The 13030-nt window shown below is 36.7% G+C and overlaps 1 protein-coding gene across 7 annotated transcripts in view; it reads right to left on the bottom strand.

The window, feature by feature from the left end:
- Positions 1 to 13030, bottom strand: part of ACACA (acetyl-CoA carboxylase alpha) — a 244968-nt gene that overhangs the window by 81466 nt on the left and 150472 nt on the right. For all 7 annotated transcript variants that reach the window (XM_025041628.1, XM_025041629.1, XM_025041627.1 and 4 more), the window contains 3 exons: positions 12481 to 12684; positions 8495 to 8650; positions 6591 to 6737 (listed from right to left, as the gene is read on the bottom strand). In XM_025041628.1, the coding sequence (XP_024897396.1) occupies positions 6591 to 6737; positions 8495 to 8650; positions 12481 to 12684 (507 nt within the window). The remainder of the gene's footprint in view (positions 1 to 6590; positions 6738 to 8494; positions 8651 to 12480; positions 12685 to 13030) is intronic.

The following is a 13030-nucleotide window of genomic DNA, read 5'->3' on the forward strand; positions in this document are numbered from 1 at the left end:
CAGCACGGATTCTTGGAATTTTGAATTTCTGGGTTTCTGCTCTGAATTATGTTAACTATTTAAGACCAATATTGCTCTGGAGGATAATACTCAAGAAGTTCCTCAGTTTAACGTGAATCAAATGTTTCTACTGATGACTTTTTTTTTAATGGTGCCAATTTTAAATAGTTTTATTTAAGACATTGCATTTTCCACTTTACAATAGTTCTTATAAAGTGTATTGTTATCTTCATTCCCTGTGCAGATATTCCATATTCAAGTATCAAGAATGCTCAGTTATTTACTATATAGCAGCTCAACTTTAAAACTGCCATGAAATTTGCTACAAATTTGAGTCCTTCTGTATTGTGTGGAACAATGCTAAATCTATGCTCAAGGTTGGCTTAATCAACCTCTTCGATGGTAGGACCAGAAGAGGCACCACTAGAAGGCGGGGCTCCACCACCAGGGAAGCCCCCAGGCATTCCTCCAGACATGCCTCCTGCACTCTGCACAGCTTGGTAATGATGCGGTTGCATACTTTTTCCAGCTCTTTCTGCTGATGTTCAAATTCTTCCTTCTCTGCAGTCTGGGCTAACGGATATGTTAGGATTTTCAAAGTCAGTCAAGCTCATTGGGCCTTGCTTTGCTACTAATGAAATGAGTCAAACTCAACTAGTTAACCTGATGAGAGCGCTCCAACACCAATAATAGTCATTCATAAAGAATTCTAAGAAAAGTAAATGCATCCCAAAAGAATAGTGTTAAAAAGTCATTAAAAGTTATTCCATGGCAGGAAAACCTGTTTCAAAATTAGCTCCAACATTTTTCTAATGAGGGACTCAACTTTGGTTCTGAGGATCATTTTAGACAAAGACTTGTAGCCAAACATGTTCACTTAGAATGAGGATAAAAGAAAAGCACAATATAATTTTAAATAAAACTATCTCACCACATATTCTATGTCTTTTTTCTGTACTTGAAATTCCTATCTCGCTAGCCCTAAAAGGATTCAAAATTGGTTTTTTGAAGCCCTTGACAAAAAATAAGGCAAGCACAAATTATGAATGTTTATATGTAATCAGTGGTATGTGATACTTTTCTGCTGAGGATCTCAAAGCACTTACATTCTCTCATCTTCAAGGATAGACTGGTGACAAGGACCATTAGTCTCTTTTTATAACTTGAACAATCAGTACACAGACCATGGTCCTGTTTTTTAGATCCACTTTTATCAGGTCTATTTCAGAGCTCACCTTCAGCATACAACAATACAAATTTTCTCTTTTCCAACATATATCTCAAGGACTGACATGGACTCAATTTCCACACCCAGCATGAAAAGGTAAACTGATTTCAAAAGAATGAAACAAAAGCATATCCAAAATACATCCAAATTAGCTTTACATTCATGGAACAATTTTGAGGTTAAAACGAGTTAATACACACACAAAAATTTTTTTAAATGTTAAACTAGAAAAATATCTGAGTTCTGTGTGCATGAGAAATGCTCAACACTTTCTCTTCTCAGGTCCATAAACATATATACACTCTCTGTGGTCAGAGTTTCAAAGCACAATGGGTTCCACTAGAACCTGAATCCAGGATAACCAAAGCAATTCCTTTGAGAGAATAGAAAATGTCAACAAAGTGAATTAAGACAGAGGGTTATGGTGGTTTTTCTAAAATAAGAGGTCCTTTGGGTTAAGAAGCCCAGCCTAGAACTGTCAAAATGGATCTACTAATTAATTTCTTCCAATCTTTTAGGTTTATATGAGCCTACCAACTTCTTTCCCCTATCCAACTCCTAAATTTGTTTTTATATTCAAATTACAGATTTCAAAGGATTACTACAACATGTAAGTGAGGAGCAGTGTCAAAATGGTAAGATTTGTTTAAGCTAGTCATATCACTCTCCTATTTTTCTGTAAGTTTGAAATATTTTATAATAAAAAAAATTAAAGACACGCTTATGCTTTGGTGGACTGGACATCAGCACATTGCCAACAAATATGAGTGAGGCTGAGCAGTTCTGGAACTGAATTCCTAACTCCCACCATTTCCACCAATTCATCCCCAAGAATATAAATCAGAACTGAAACCAAGATACCAGTTATGATGGCAGCTAGTCTTTAATTTATACTACTTTTTTCCTCCTCAATCTTCTTCCTAAAAAAAAAATATTTCCTATAAAAATGTATAGAGTCATGATGTAAGGTTCAACAAATCTCCTCCACCCAAAGAGTTAAAAAGGCAATTGCATATTAAAGAAATACGAGGCAAAGCTTATAATACCAAGTGAAAAAAAGGAGAAGGATACCGCCGGATTTGCCTCACCAAACAGGGCAATTCAAGAGGCTTGTCTGAATGCTGAGCTGCTGAGAAGGAAAAACCCCGACACCTAGTGTCCATAGGAAAAAATGAAGCCTTGGAGCCACTGCAATTCTTAAGTGTGTGTGTTTTTGGGGGGGGGGGAGTGTGTGTGTGTGTGTGAGAGTGTGTGTGTGTGTGTGTGTGTAGTTGATCACCCAATTGCAGTTGATTTGGAATATATCTATCTCCCAGAAAAATTTTAATGAAAAAAATTAATACCATGCAAAAATTCCAGTCTCTACCAATCCTTTTCGAAGTATACATCCTGTACCTAATTGTTATAACTGCCCTTAAACACAGCATCTTCTCATCTCAGTTTTTCATTATGACAGGAGTGATGAGAGGGAATGGATGCGTTCATATTGTTAAAAAACCCATGTTCTGAAATAGTAAGAAAAACAGGGCCCTAATTTTTATCCACACTAAAATTACTATAAAAGTTGCATCGCTATCATATCTTTCATCATTGCCTGATTTAGAGATTCATGATCTAGTTCACAGAGCTGTTAAAAGAAATATAATAAAAGAATGCTAATAACATTCCAGAACAAATAAGTACATAGTCTCTAGAAGACTAGTGTTTTCTTCGTCCTATCAGGCAAAGTTAAGGTGTTCTCTGTCAAGTCAGTTATAGCCCTTGGCTTGATCTGAGCCTGAGCCTTTTAATAACAGGATTTAGTGCAAAAAGCAGCTGCACTGGATTGTGAACTGTTACTCAAAATGTTCCCACCTGCAATTACAGCATCCACCAAATGATCAAAACAGGTTAGCAAACTGGCAGGAAAATGAAAACAATTCCTCCAAAATCAACACGTGGTAAGAGTAGAACTGCTGGTTAGCAGCATTTCTTCTGTATCCAGCCTCAATAGCACACATTCATCTAGCTGTGTATTTACATACAGTGCCCCTCACTGTAGCATCATAACAGCTAGAAATGATATCAGTTTAGTCTATGTTGCAATCACATTTTCTCCTCAATTTTCATCTTTACTCGAAACTATTAAAAAAATCCTGGACATCTTGTCTTTGGAGCTATTTGCAAATAACATAGTTCACAGATTTAGCCTACATCTTTTTTATTTCTACTCTAAATTCATAGTAAAAGCAATGCCATTCAAATCTGACAACAAGAAAAATATGTTCTCCTATACCTTTTATCATGAATAAGGTAGCATCCTCCAGTTACATCTTTCTTGATGGTGAAGGGACACAACTAGGAAAATATAAAGGAGAAAGTAGCTAACACTGCATCAGAAAAGCTCTCTTTCTCCTGCTTTTGACATAGGCACAATGTTCAAAATGCTGGTCACATCTCTGCTGAAACAGCCAATATTCTTCCTCGAATGGCAAACAAGTTACCTAAAACTAAATGGAACTGAATAGTTCCAAGGCCTAGTCCCATCGCCATTTTACTTATTTACTGTCCTGGAAAAATAAAATAGGGAAAAAAGACTGGCCATCCATAAAGCTGATGGTCTGATAAGTGCAGGTTTTCTGCCTTTGATTATGGAGAAATGCATCTCAATTAATAGGGAAACTCTGCAGGAATCTCTTGTTTTTCCTTTATTCCTTGTACCCTTGCGCTAGTTTTTAAACCCAGAAACTCCAATTCTTCAAGGTAATGCACTATCACCCAGTGATGACCCGGTAGAGCCGTCACCTTTGGAGAACACCACATTATAATGATTTAATGTCTGTGTAGTATCAATGAATTTACATTGAGCCTCAGCTCACAGAACATTAACAGGTCAATTTTTTATTCCTTTTAAATACAACTATTTCTCAAGGCTCTGTTCAGATGCCCATTCTCTTTGGGACAGGACAGATTTGCTCCAAATCTCATCAGCATGTGCTCTTTTCTTTCCCCTCTCATCATTCTTGGGGTAATATGCAGAGTGCCAGGTTCATGATAAACTTGTCTCTTAGGCCAAAGAAAATTAAACTGCAATAGCTGAAAGTCAACTTGCCCTGATAAAACTGGGCTGAACATGAAAAAATACATCCTACTGACACCTCGTCATCTTAGGCACAGCTATCTCTCAGAGTTCTGACTGCTGAAACTCCTTCTTTAGATTGGTCAGTCTCTCAGTGGACATGCTCCATTGTATGTTCAAGGTATTGGTAACAGAGTTTGATACTAATACCCTAACCTCATTCCTGTCGTGCAGTGCCCTAGAATCTAGCTATGGCCACTGACTGACTTCACCAGCCATTCCGGGCATTAGTCACTAACTGCTCACAAAAGAACTCAGTCTCACTCTGAGCTCAAAAGACTCAGAAACAGCAAGCCTCAATCCTAGTCAATCGTTAGAATAAAAGGAAAAGAGAACAAAGAAAATAGGCAACTAAGGAGGGAAAAGAGTAGAACAAGAAGTAAGAAATGACAAAAAGAAAAAAATAGTACTATTAGATTTCTAGATTTCAAGATTATTAAAGCACTGGGCAAAGAGAAATGTGGTTCTTGTACCGACTCTACTACTCATAGTTATAGTCTAAGACATCTCTTTTCCACCAAGGTTGTTGAGTCTTAAAAGGGTTAAAAAAAACCTTTAATTTTTTTTATTCGTGTGTGTGTGTGTGTGTGTGTGTGTGTGGTGTCTTTGGGTACAGAGTCCCGTATAATAAGACTATTTGTATTCATACTGGCAGAGTAAACACTACATGTTCATGCCCAGGCAGCTCTGTGCTTGTAATTTCAGCAAGAACAGAGCTCTGTCCCTCTGGGACTTCACTATTCTCCCAGTCTCCATTCGCTCAAACACAGAATGAGAGCAGAGAGAAAGCAGGAGAGAAAGATCATGGCAAGAGGTTTCACACAGCACTGCAGCTAGCTTTCACGTGGCCAAAAATCGCATTTTGTGTTTTAATTACATTAGTTAAAGCCGTTTCCCTCTCAGACCATGTTCACAAGGGTGCCTTCCATTCCTGAAGACTACACTGTTCAATGAATCAGAATTTAAGTCTAGGACAATGAAGCTTCTTGTTGCTGTTGAGGGGCTGACTAAGAACATGCTACACACAGTGGCGCAAACCTCTGTTTCAGCTTGGTGTTAATGAGTATGTACCTACTCCTGCCAAAATTCTATGCACCCTTCCTCCCTAGCCCCCTGTCTTTGCTGTTTGTCAAGGAGTTAAATTAGAAGAACTCACTACAAGTCTGATACTCTCCATCTGGTCCAATGATTCATCCACCTTAATACCAAATCATCTGCTTTTGGTATCCACTGATATACTTACTGAAACAGCCATGCACCATGCACGTATAGTAATATTTTTTTAAAATAATAAAAAAAAGATTCATATAATCTCCACACATCTACCCAGCCTGTTTATGGTAAACACCCAGGTAAAGATTATTCCTTCTAAGGAATGAGATTTATCTAGTATTATATCTGAGGTTGAAATAAAAGAATATCTCTTTTTAGGCGTATTACTGTTATAACCATATATTAGAAGCATAGTTAAAATCAGGAAGAATTTCTATGTATGCAGGTAGACAGAGGGTATGGGGCAGAACATGACACTTTATCATAATTAACAGTACACTACCGGAGAAGACTCCAAGGCTAGAAAGTGCATTCTCAGATAACTGTCAGAAACGGGTTCTGTTACCTTCTTCAATGTTTAAACCCTTGGTTCTGATGGCACTCCTTTAAGAAGAATATATTTACCATGCTCAGAACAGCACCAGATTAAATTACTCAAGTGTAAAAAAAAAATACTAGTATGCAAATACGTATCCAAGTAAGGAAAAACATCAAGAAAAACAATACTTTAAAATGCTTTTATTATAGAAAGTCTCAAATTTCATACATATACAAAAATAGAGAAAATAGTCTATTTCTATGTATCTATCATCTAGCTTCAGTCAACAACTCACGGTCAATCTTGTTTCATCCATATTCCCACTCACCCCCCATTATTTTGAAGTAAATCCTAGATGTCAGATCATTTCATCTGTAACAATTTTAGTATGTATAACTAACAGAAAATACTTTTTTTAAAAATCAAAACTGTAATATTATTTTTTAAAAATGTAATACTATTACCACACCTAAAACATTAAACAATAATTCCATGATAGCCATTCAATGGTCTCTTTCTCAAGAATTCTACCAACAAGACTACTATGCTGCCTACCATCTGGATCTTAATACTAGTTAATGACCACCTCCATGAAAAGTTGGTATTGATGGACACAGAGATAAAAAAAGAGGGAGGGGGGCTCCACTACTTGCCTCATTTCCTCCTGGAAGCCTGTTCATGTGGACCAGTTGACCTTGATCATCCAACACAAGCTCCGTATACGTCAGCATGTCCGAAGGCAGAGGGGGTGATGGAAGGAATGTTTGAGTGGACATAGAATCCCAGAGTTTGATCAGGGACTAGTGGAGGAGAGAAGTTTGACTAATCAGTGATAATTACCATTTCAACATGGATAAAAATAAACATTAAGATTTGGTCAATCTGGTTTTACTCTTTCTTTTCCAAGTGTTCTGCCGAGTGTTTAAGTGTTAGACAGAATTCTACAGCTCTCTCAGTTAAAACAGATTTGTAATTATTTTTTACATAATGTTTTTTAGATGCCAAAACTCAGGCGCATTTCCAACAAAGTCAAACCACTGAGTGATTCTCAATCAGCACTAGAGCATTAACAAACACACCAGACCTAACAATATCCCAGGAAAATTAAAATAACTAAACAGTATCAATCCCCCTTAAACAAAAAGAAAGAAAAATCCTAGAGAAACTTGGCAATAGAAGAATAACCAGGAAAGTGACATGACACCCAGCTAATGAAAAGAAACCTCAAGAAGGCAAGACTAAAGTTTCTACTAGAGGTTAAGGAGGAACATCCTTTTCCTAATTATCTCCTCAGATCTATAGGCCCACAAACAGAAATTAGCTCACTAGAGGTATATAACTATTTGTAAATGTGCAGGTCAACTCTGCTCCAATTTGAGTAAACAGGTAGATATACCTATCCATTTAAAAACCACTATGATTTTCATTTCCAACTTCATATTACCAAAACAAAAGCCTCATGAATTGGGGACTAGTTCACTTGTTTTTTTGCTTGCCTCAAAGCAACATTTAAAACCAATATGACTCATTCATACCTAGATATCCTAATTACTGTGTTTATGTCTATGCTATAGGAATTATATAGAATGTCATTTCTATTTATAGCACTAGCACTGCAAAACAGAATCAATACTCAACTTTTAGGCTAGTAATACTGAATGAAGGTAGCTATGTTTCAAGAGAGAAAACAGAAGAATCTCTTATATTTGTGAATAATACAGGAATTACAGATAGACTGTTTACCAACGCCACATATACTACTTCGGTAAAATTCAAATGTGGTAATATTGGTGGTATTAACTAGGAGATTTGGAAAAATCCTATATTCATAGATTTTTTTTAAAGGACAAATTCAGTATTCTTTGATACCTTATTCTTTATCTGTTGCATTTTTCTGCTGGTGATATACTTTTCTTGCCTTCTATTGATGACAGAAAAATCTGCAGCACAGAGATGATTCACCATAGAGATCAAAGGAATTTATTTTCATATAGAGGATAAGATTCATAATATCATATTTTCATATGCTAGTTTTTATTTAGCTATAATAAATCTGCCGCCAAAGAACTGATACTTTAAACTGTGTACCATGAACTCTATATCCATTTGTATATGTTATCTACATTGATTCTCATCATATTAACCCTAGGCTATCAGCTAGAGGCCTGGTTATCTTGGAAAATAGGAAAACAAGAACTAGAGTTTCAAACCTCTTTAATATCCATAATTTGAATATAGGATTAGGAAATATATACCTGAACATAACTTCTCACACAGGTCATTGTAAACTACCATAAAAAGCATGCGGTCTCAGTTTACTCTCTTCTACTCAACAGAGGCTTCTATCCTTACCTTTCCTCCTGTTAACTCATAAAGAACTATCTAACGTCTAAGTTGACAGTCACCAAATCTCAAATGAGACAGAAAAGAGAACAATGTCAAGATATTTCCTGTCCTTTAGGAGTGCCCCATTCCAGTCTAAGCTACATCTGATGGAGATTCAAGAAAACCTTGCTTCTTTGGAACATGTCAGAACCCCCCAGTTAGCCACTTTTACCTGTCGAAACATCTCTGGGATATCATATATGTATGTTGTCCCTAAGGATTGTGCCTGGAACCTCTTTGATTGAAGCAAGTCTTTGGTCACATATGGAGTGTTGATTAACATTCCATGCAGTGGACCCTGTTTGTCTCCATACGCCTGAAACATGATCTGTAGGAAAAAGAGGATGGCATGGGGAGTTGAGACAGAGAAAAAAATCAGATGGCTACCTAGGGGGGCTTTTTTCACAAATGTTATTTCTTGAAACATTTTTGGTAGCTTGAATAGTTAAGATATGTTTCTTAACATTGGGTACATGGTGCTCAGATTAACCAACCATACACTGTAGACTGCTCTCACTTTTTGATTAGTTGAAATCAACAAGAAAGCACAGTGTAAATTTCACATTTCAGAGACAGACTGACAATGCTTGCCTTCTAAAATGATTTGAATACCACATATTCAGAAACAAAGAATGTCAACTAACCAATCTGAGCAGTGCTACTAGTATTTAAGTTAAGGAACAGCTATGCACTGAAGAGAATTCTGTTCTTTCCCCCAAAATAGAAGACCAGATCAAGGCTCTACCATATCATCTATGCTTTAGTTTATTTGATTAGAAGGTACTTGATAAGTATCAGGCACACAAAGGCTTCAAATATTTCTACTACAAGTGGATTTCATTCACCCAGTCTAACCAGTTAATTCTTGTTAGCTTATAAGACATAGTCTATAGTAAAAGAAATACATTTTATTAAATTACATATATCTATATAATATATAGACATATATTTCTGCCTGTATACTATGTCTATAGCTAGCGAATAGCTCCTACAGTGCTTATATTGTCACATAATAAAATCACCACATTAGTTTTTAATCATATTAACTCAAATATTTCTAGAAGAGTACTTCATATTCCATATACTTAGTTTTAGTTGCTTATCAATATTTATAAAGGATGCCATTATTTCAATTCAATTAATATTTATCGAGTGCCCAGAGACTGTCTGACACTAAACTAGGCACTTTATGCATGAATACATAAAATATAGATTCCCAATGCAGTAATACAAATGGAGATTTGGATGTAAGGGTATGTAGATATCCCCACATATCTTTTCAGGCCTAAAATATATAAGCTAAGTCTACTATTAATGAAAAGATTTGCAGACCTGCTATACAGGCATAAGAGAATTAAGTGCTTAACTACTTTGAGTATAGTTCAGCTAAGTGAATCCTTGGCTTCTTAGATCAGAAGAACAAATGTGTTCTGCTGACTTGCCAATAATGTCCTATGCTGGACAAAACTTGTCTTGGGCTGCTCAAAATCCCATGGAATAGAGTTCTCAGTCCTCTTCCATATGACCAATGTTGAAAGTCATCAGGTGCAAGGTAGAATTAGCAATGTCTTAGGAATGTCAGAGGCAGAATAGTAATGTTTTCAGGGATCCAAAGTGTTAAGTGAGGATAGGGTGTTAGTATCAAAGAACGAGACTCACAAGAGAACTTTTAGGGGTGTCAAGATATTCTCTATCAATACTACGATGGTGGTACACAGGTGTATACAGTTTCAGAATGAACTGAACTGTATGTTTAAATGAGTGCATTTTATTAAATGTAAATTGTATCTAAATAAAAGTGATTTAAAAATGTATATTTTTCCCTTACACTACACATTGGATATAAATTGACTTATGCGATGGATTACCCAATATCTTCTCCCACTATAACTGCCTGACATGAGTGTTCATTACAGCCAATACCACAAAAACTATACCAGGAAAATGAAACTCAAGCCAGTCAACCTTGTTCCTTATTGGCAGAAAGAATAAACGATGTGTTGGAGCAAGAGGTTGACAGTAATGTATAGTACTGGAAGCCTCCAAATAATTAGCTAGCTATGTTAATTCCATTTTCAACAATACTGGACATCATAATTAAAAATTGGTAAAGTATATGTTTTACAAATTCATGAAAATATGTACACATTTAATATATCACACACCTTGCACCAGATGCCATCCAAAGAGCTTCTCTTGGAAAACAATCTCTGATCTCATACAGTCTGTTCCCTGAGAACCCTGCACTTATTTTATGATGGCAGAATCATAATCATACTACAGAGAAACTAATTACCTAGTGGTGTAAATTTCTTGAGACTAGAGATCACTTTTTATCTCTTTGTATTCATATTGCCTGTTAACCACACTAAAGGTGGTTAACAAGTTTAATGAACAAAGAAATAAATGATACACATGGTTCTATATCATTTAAAAATTACAAGACTCACTAGAGCAAAGAAAGGGGGGGAAATTGGCAATAAGCATCAAGTAGGCATTAGGAGTGCCAGAACTGAGTTGGAGGCTACTTTTCTTGTGGGTTCCCTCCTCTGGTCATGGGCCCTCCAGTTCATAAGCAGCAGTGGTTGTTGCTCTCAACTGAGGAGCCTTCAGGGCTTCCTAAAAATGCAAGACCCATGGTAAAAGGGGTTCTTCCTCAGGCTAAAGGTAGCATATTCATTCTTTCAGATACTGATTGGGTGCTTATTTTATGCCAGGCATAGTAGTGAACCCTGACTGAAGGCATCTGTGCCTTTCATGCCTCTGTGTCACCACTAGCCAGTATGAGGGAAATGTAAGTGCTTTCTAATAAAAGAAAGGGGGGGAAAAAGTAGTTATGAAGAACAAACTTATTTATCATAAACACTGAAATCTCAAGTGGCCATCTTATTTTTCACAAGAATAGACCTGCCTTGAAGCCATTGTAGAAGTTAATTAAAAACATCCCTACCCATGGAAAGCTTTGACTGAAAATGTCTTTAAGGTTGCCCTGAAAAACATCAAATGCAGCAAAAATTATTGAATACTCTTTCTCTTGCTCACCCCTTGTGCTCTTGCGCACTTCTCTCTCTCTGTTTTAACTGTTCCCTTCTCATGGGATAGATTTCTCTGGCCATCTAACTGGGAATCAAAGCACAAAATGAAAGGTCACTCTGACAGCTATCCAAACTCAGATTTTCAAAATTCATCTTCAAAGTACTGGTAAAAATGTCTTTCTTTACCTTTGGTCTCAAATTTAAAAGGACATAGATAAAAACAGGAGACATAGAATCTCTTCTTGGCACCCAATGCATAGAACAGACTGAAACCTTTGTGTACACACACAGGAGCAAGTTCATCCTTTAACTAGAAGAAATGTACTTCCCAAGTTCAGGGCAAAGACCTGAAATAATATCCTAGTTCTTTTATAAAAAGATGTAAACAATGGCGAACCAACCTAAATCCAGTACCACAGCAAATGGCCCAAATATTTAGAAACTAAGGTGATAAAACAGATTAATAAGGAATTCTCTGTTATCACAGAACCAATCCACTCAAAAAGTCACTTTCCATTTTCACATCTTGATTTTTCTACCTGAAAAATGGGTTAAAGTTTTCCACTTCGCTCTTTTACAGATATACAAAACTGTGAACTCTTTGAAGGAAAGATAATACGTGTAAATGGAATAACATAATGGGTCAATATGTTAAAGTCAATGCTTGATCTTGCTCAAGTTATATTATGTTGAAATTTTCCTGCTTTAAGATGGAAGTTAATGACACATTTCAACAATTCTCCTTTCCTTACTTGGCAATGAGCGGTCTAACTAGGCTGAAAACAGGAAGAAGGACAAAGATTGCTCAAGCAGCCCAAGAGCTTCTAAGAACGAGCCCCAAATTACACAATTATCTCTGGAGTTACATTCACTTGGCATCTCTTAGGGCTCACCAATACATGACAAAAGATTGAAAGTTGTATAACACCCAGGATTAAGAACACAGGCACATGTTATAAAGCAAATGAAGTTTTTCAAATTCTTGTAATCATTTAAGCTGATGGAGGACAACCCCATTAGGTGAACCAATGGGATTTATGAGTTTAGGTCTTCCATAACAAGGGCAAGTGGCTTATCTGTAGGACCAAATAAAAACCTTGAGGAGCCTGCTTGACGACTATACCTGTGCTGTCCTGGAGTCAGTCACTTCCTTGTACAGGCTGATGTCCAAGTAATAGCCAGACTCGTTTGTCAGGAAGAGGCGGATGGGAATTGCTTTTCCAGTTGGTGTCAGGCGAATGTTGATTTTCAGTTCTGCCTGGAGGACGCGTAATTTCCACAGCCGACTTCCATAGCGCATTACCATGCTCCGCACAGATTCCTCAATCTGACACAGACACAGCATCAAGCACAAGACTTAAATACCTTGTAACTAGGACCTGTTTCAGGTCTGCCCATATTTGGGAAAGGAGGAATGAGAAAAGATGCTGGTTTCTAGAGATGTGTACTACATGTTTTCTTTACAAAAAGTCAGATAGTTTCTCCCCGACCCTACTCATGCTTAGAACAAGTCAGGGACAATTTCATGCTGGCCTGTCATTTGTGTAGTTGCACCCATATCTGTGCAACTACCTACTCCTTTCCCAATTATATTCATACCTTATACCAAAGATCTGCAATATCTAAAATTACAAGCCATGGGATTTAAGAGAAAGCCCCAAATATGAATAAAA

Source organism: Pteropus alecto, unplaced genomic scaffold (genome assembly GCF_000325575.1).
Source record: "Pteropus alecto unplaced genomic scaffold, ASM32557v1 scaffold98, whole genome shotgun sequence".
Taxonomy (NCBI): domain Eukaryota; kingdom Metazoa; phylum Chordata; class Mammalia; order Chiroptera; family Pteropodidae; genus Pteropus; species Pteropus alecto.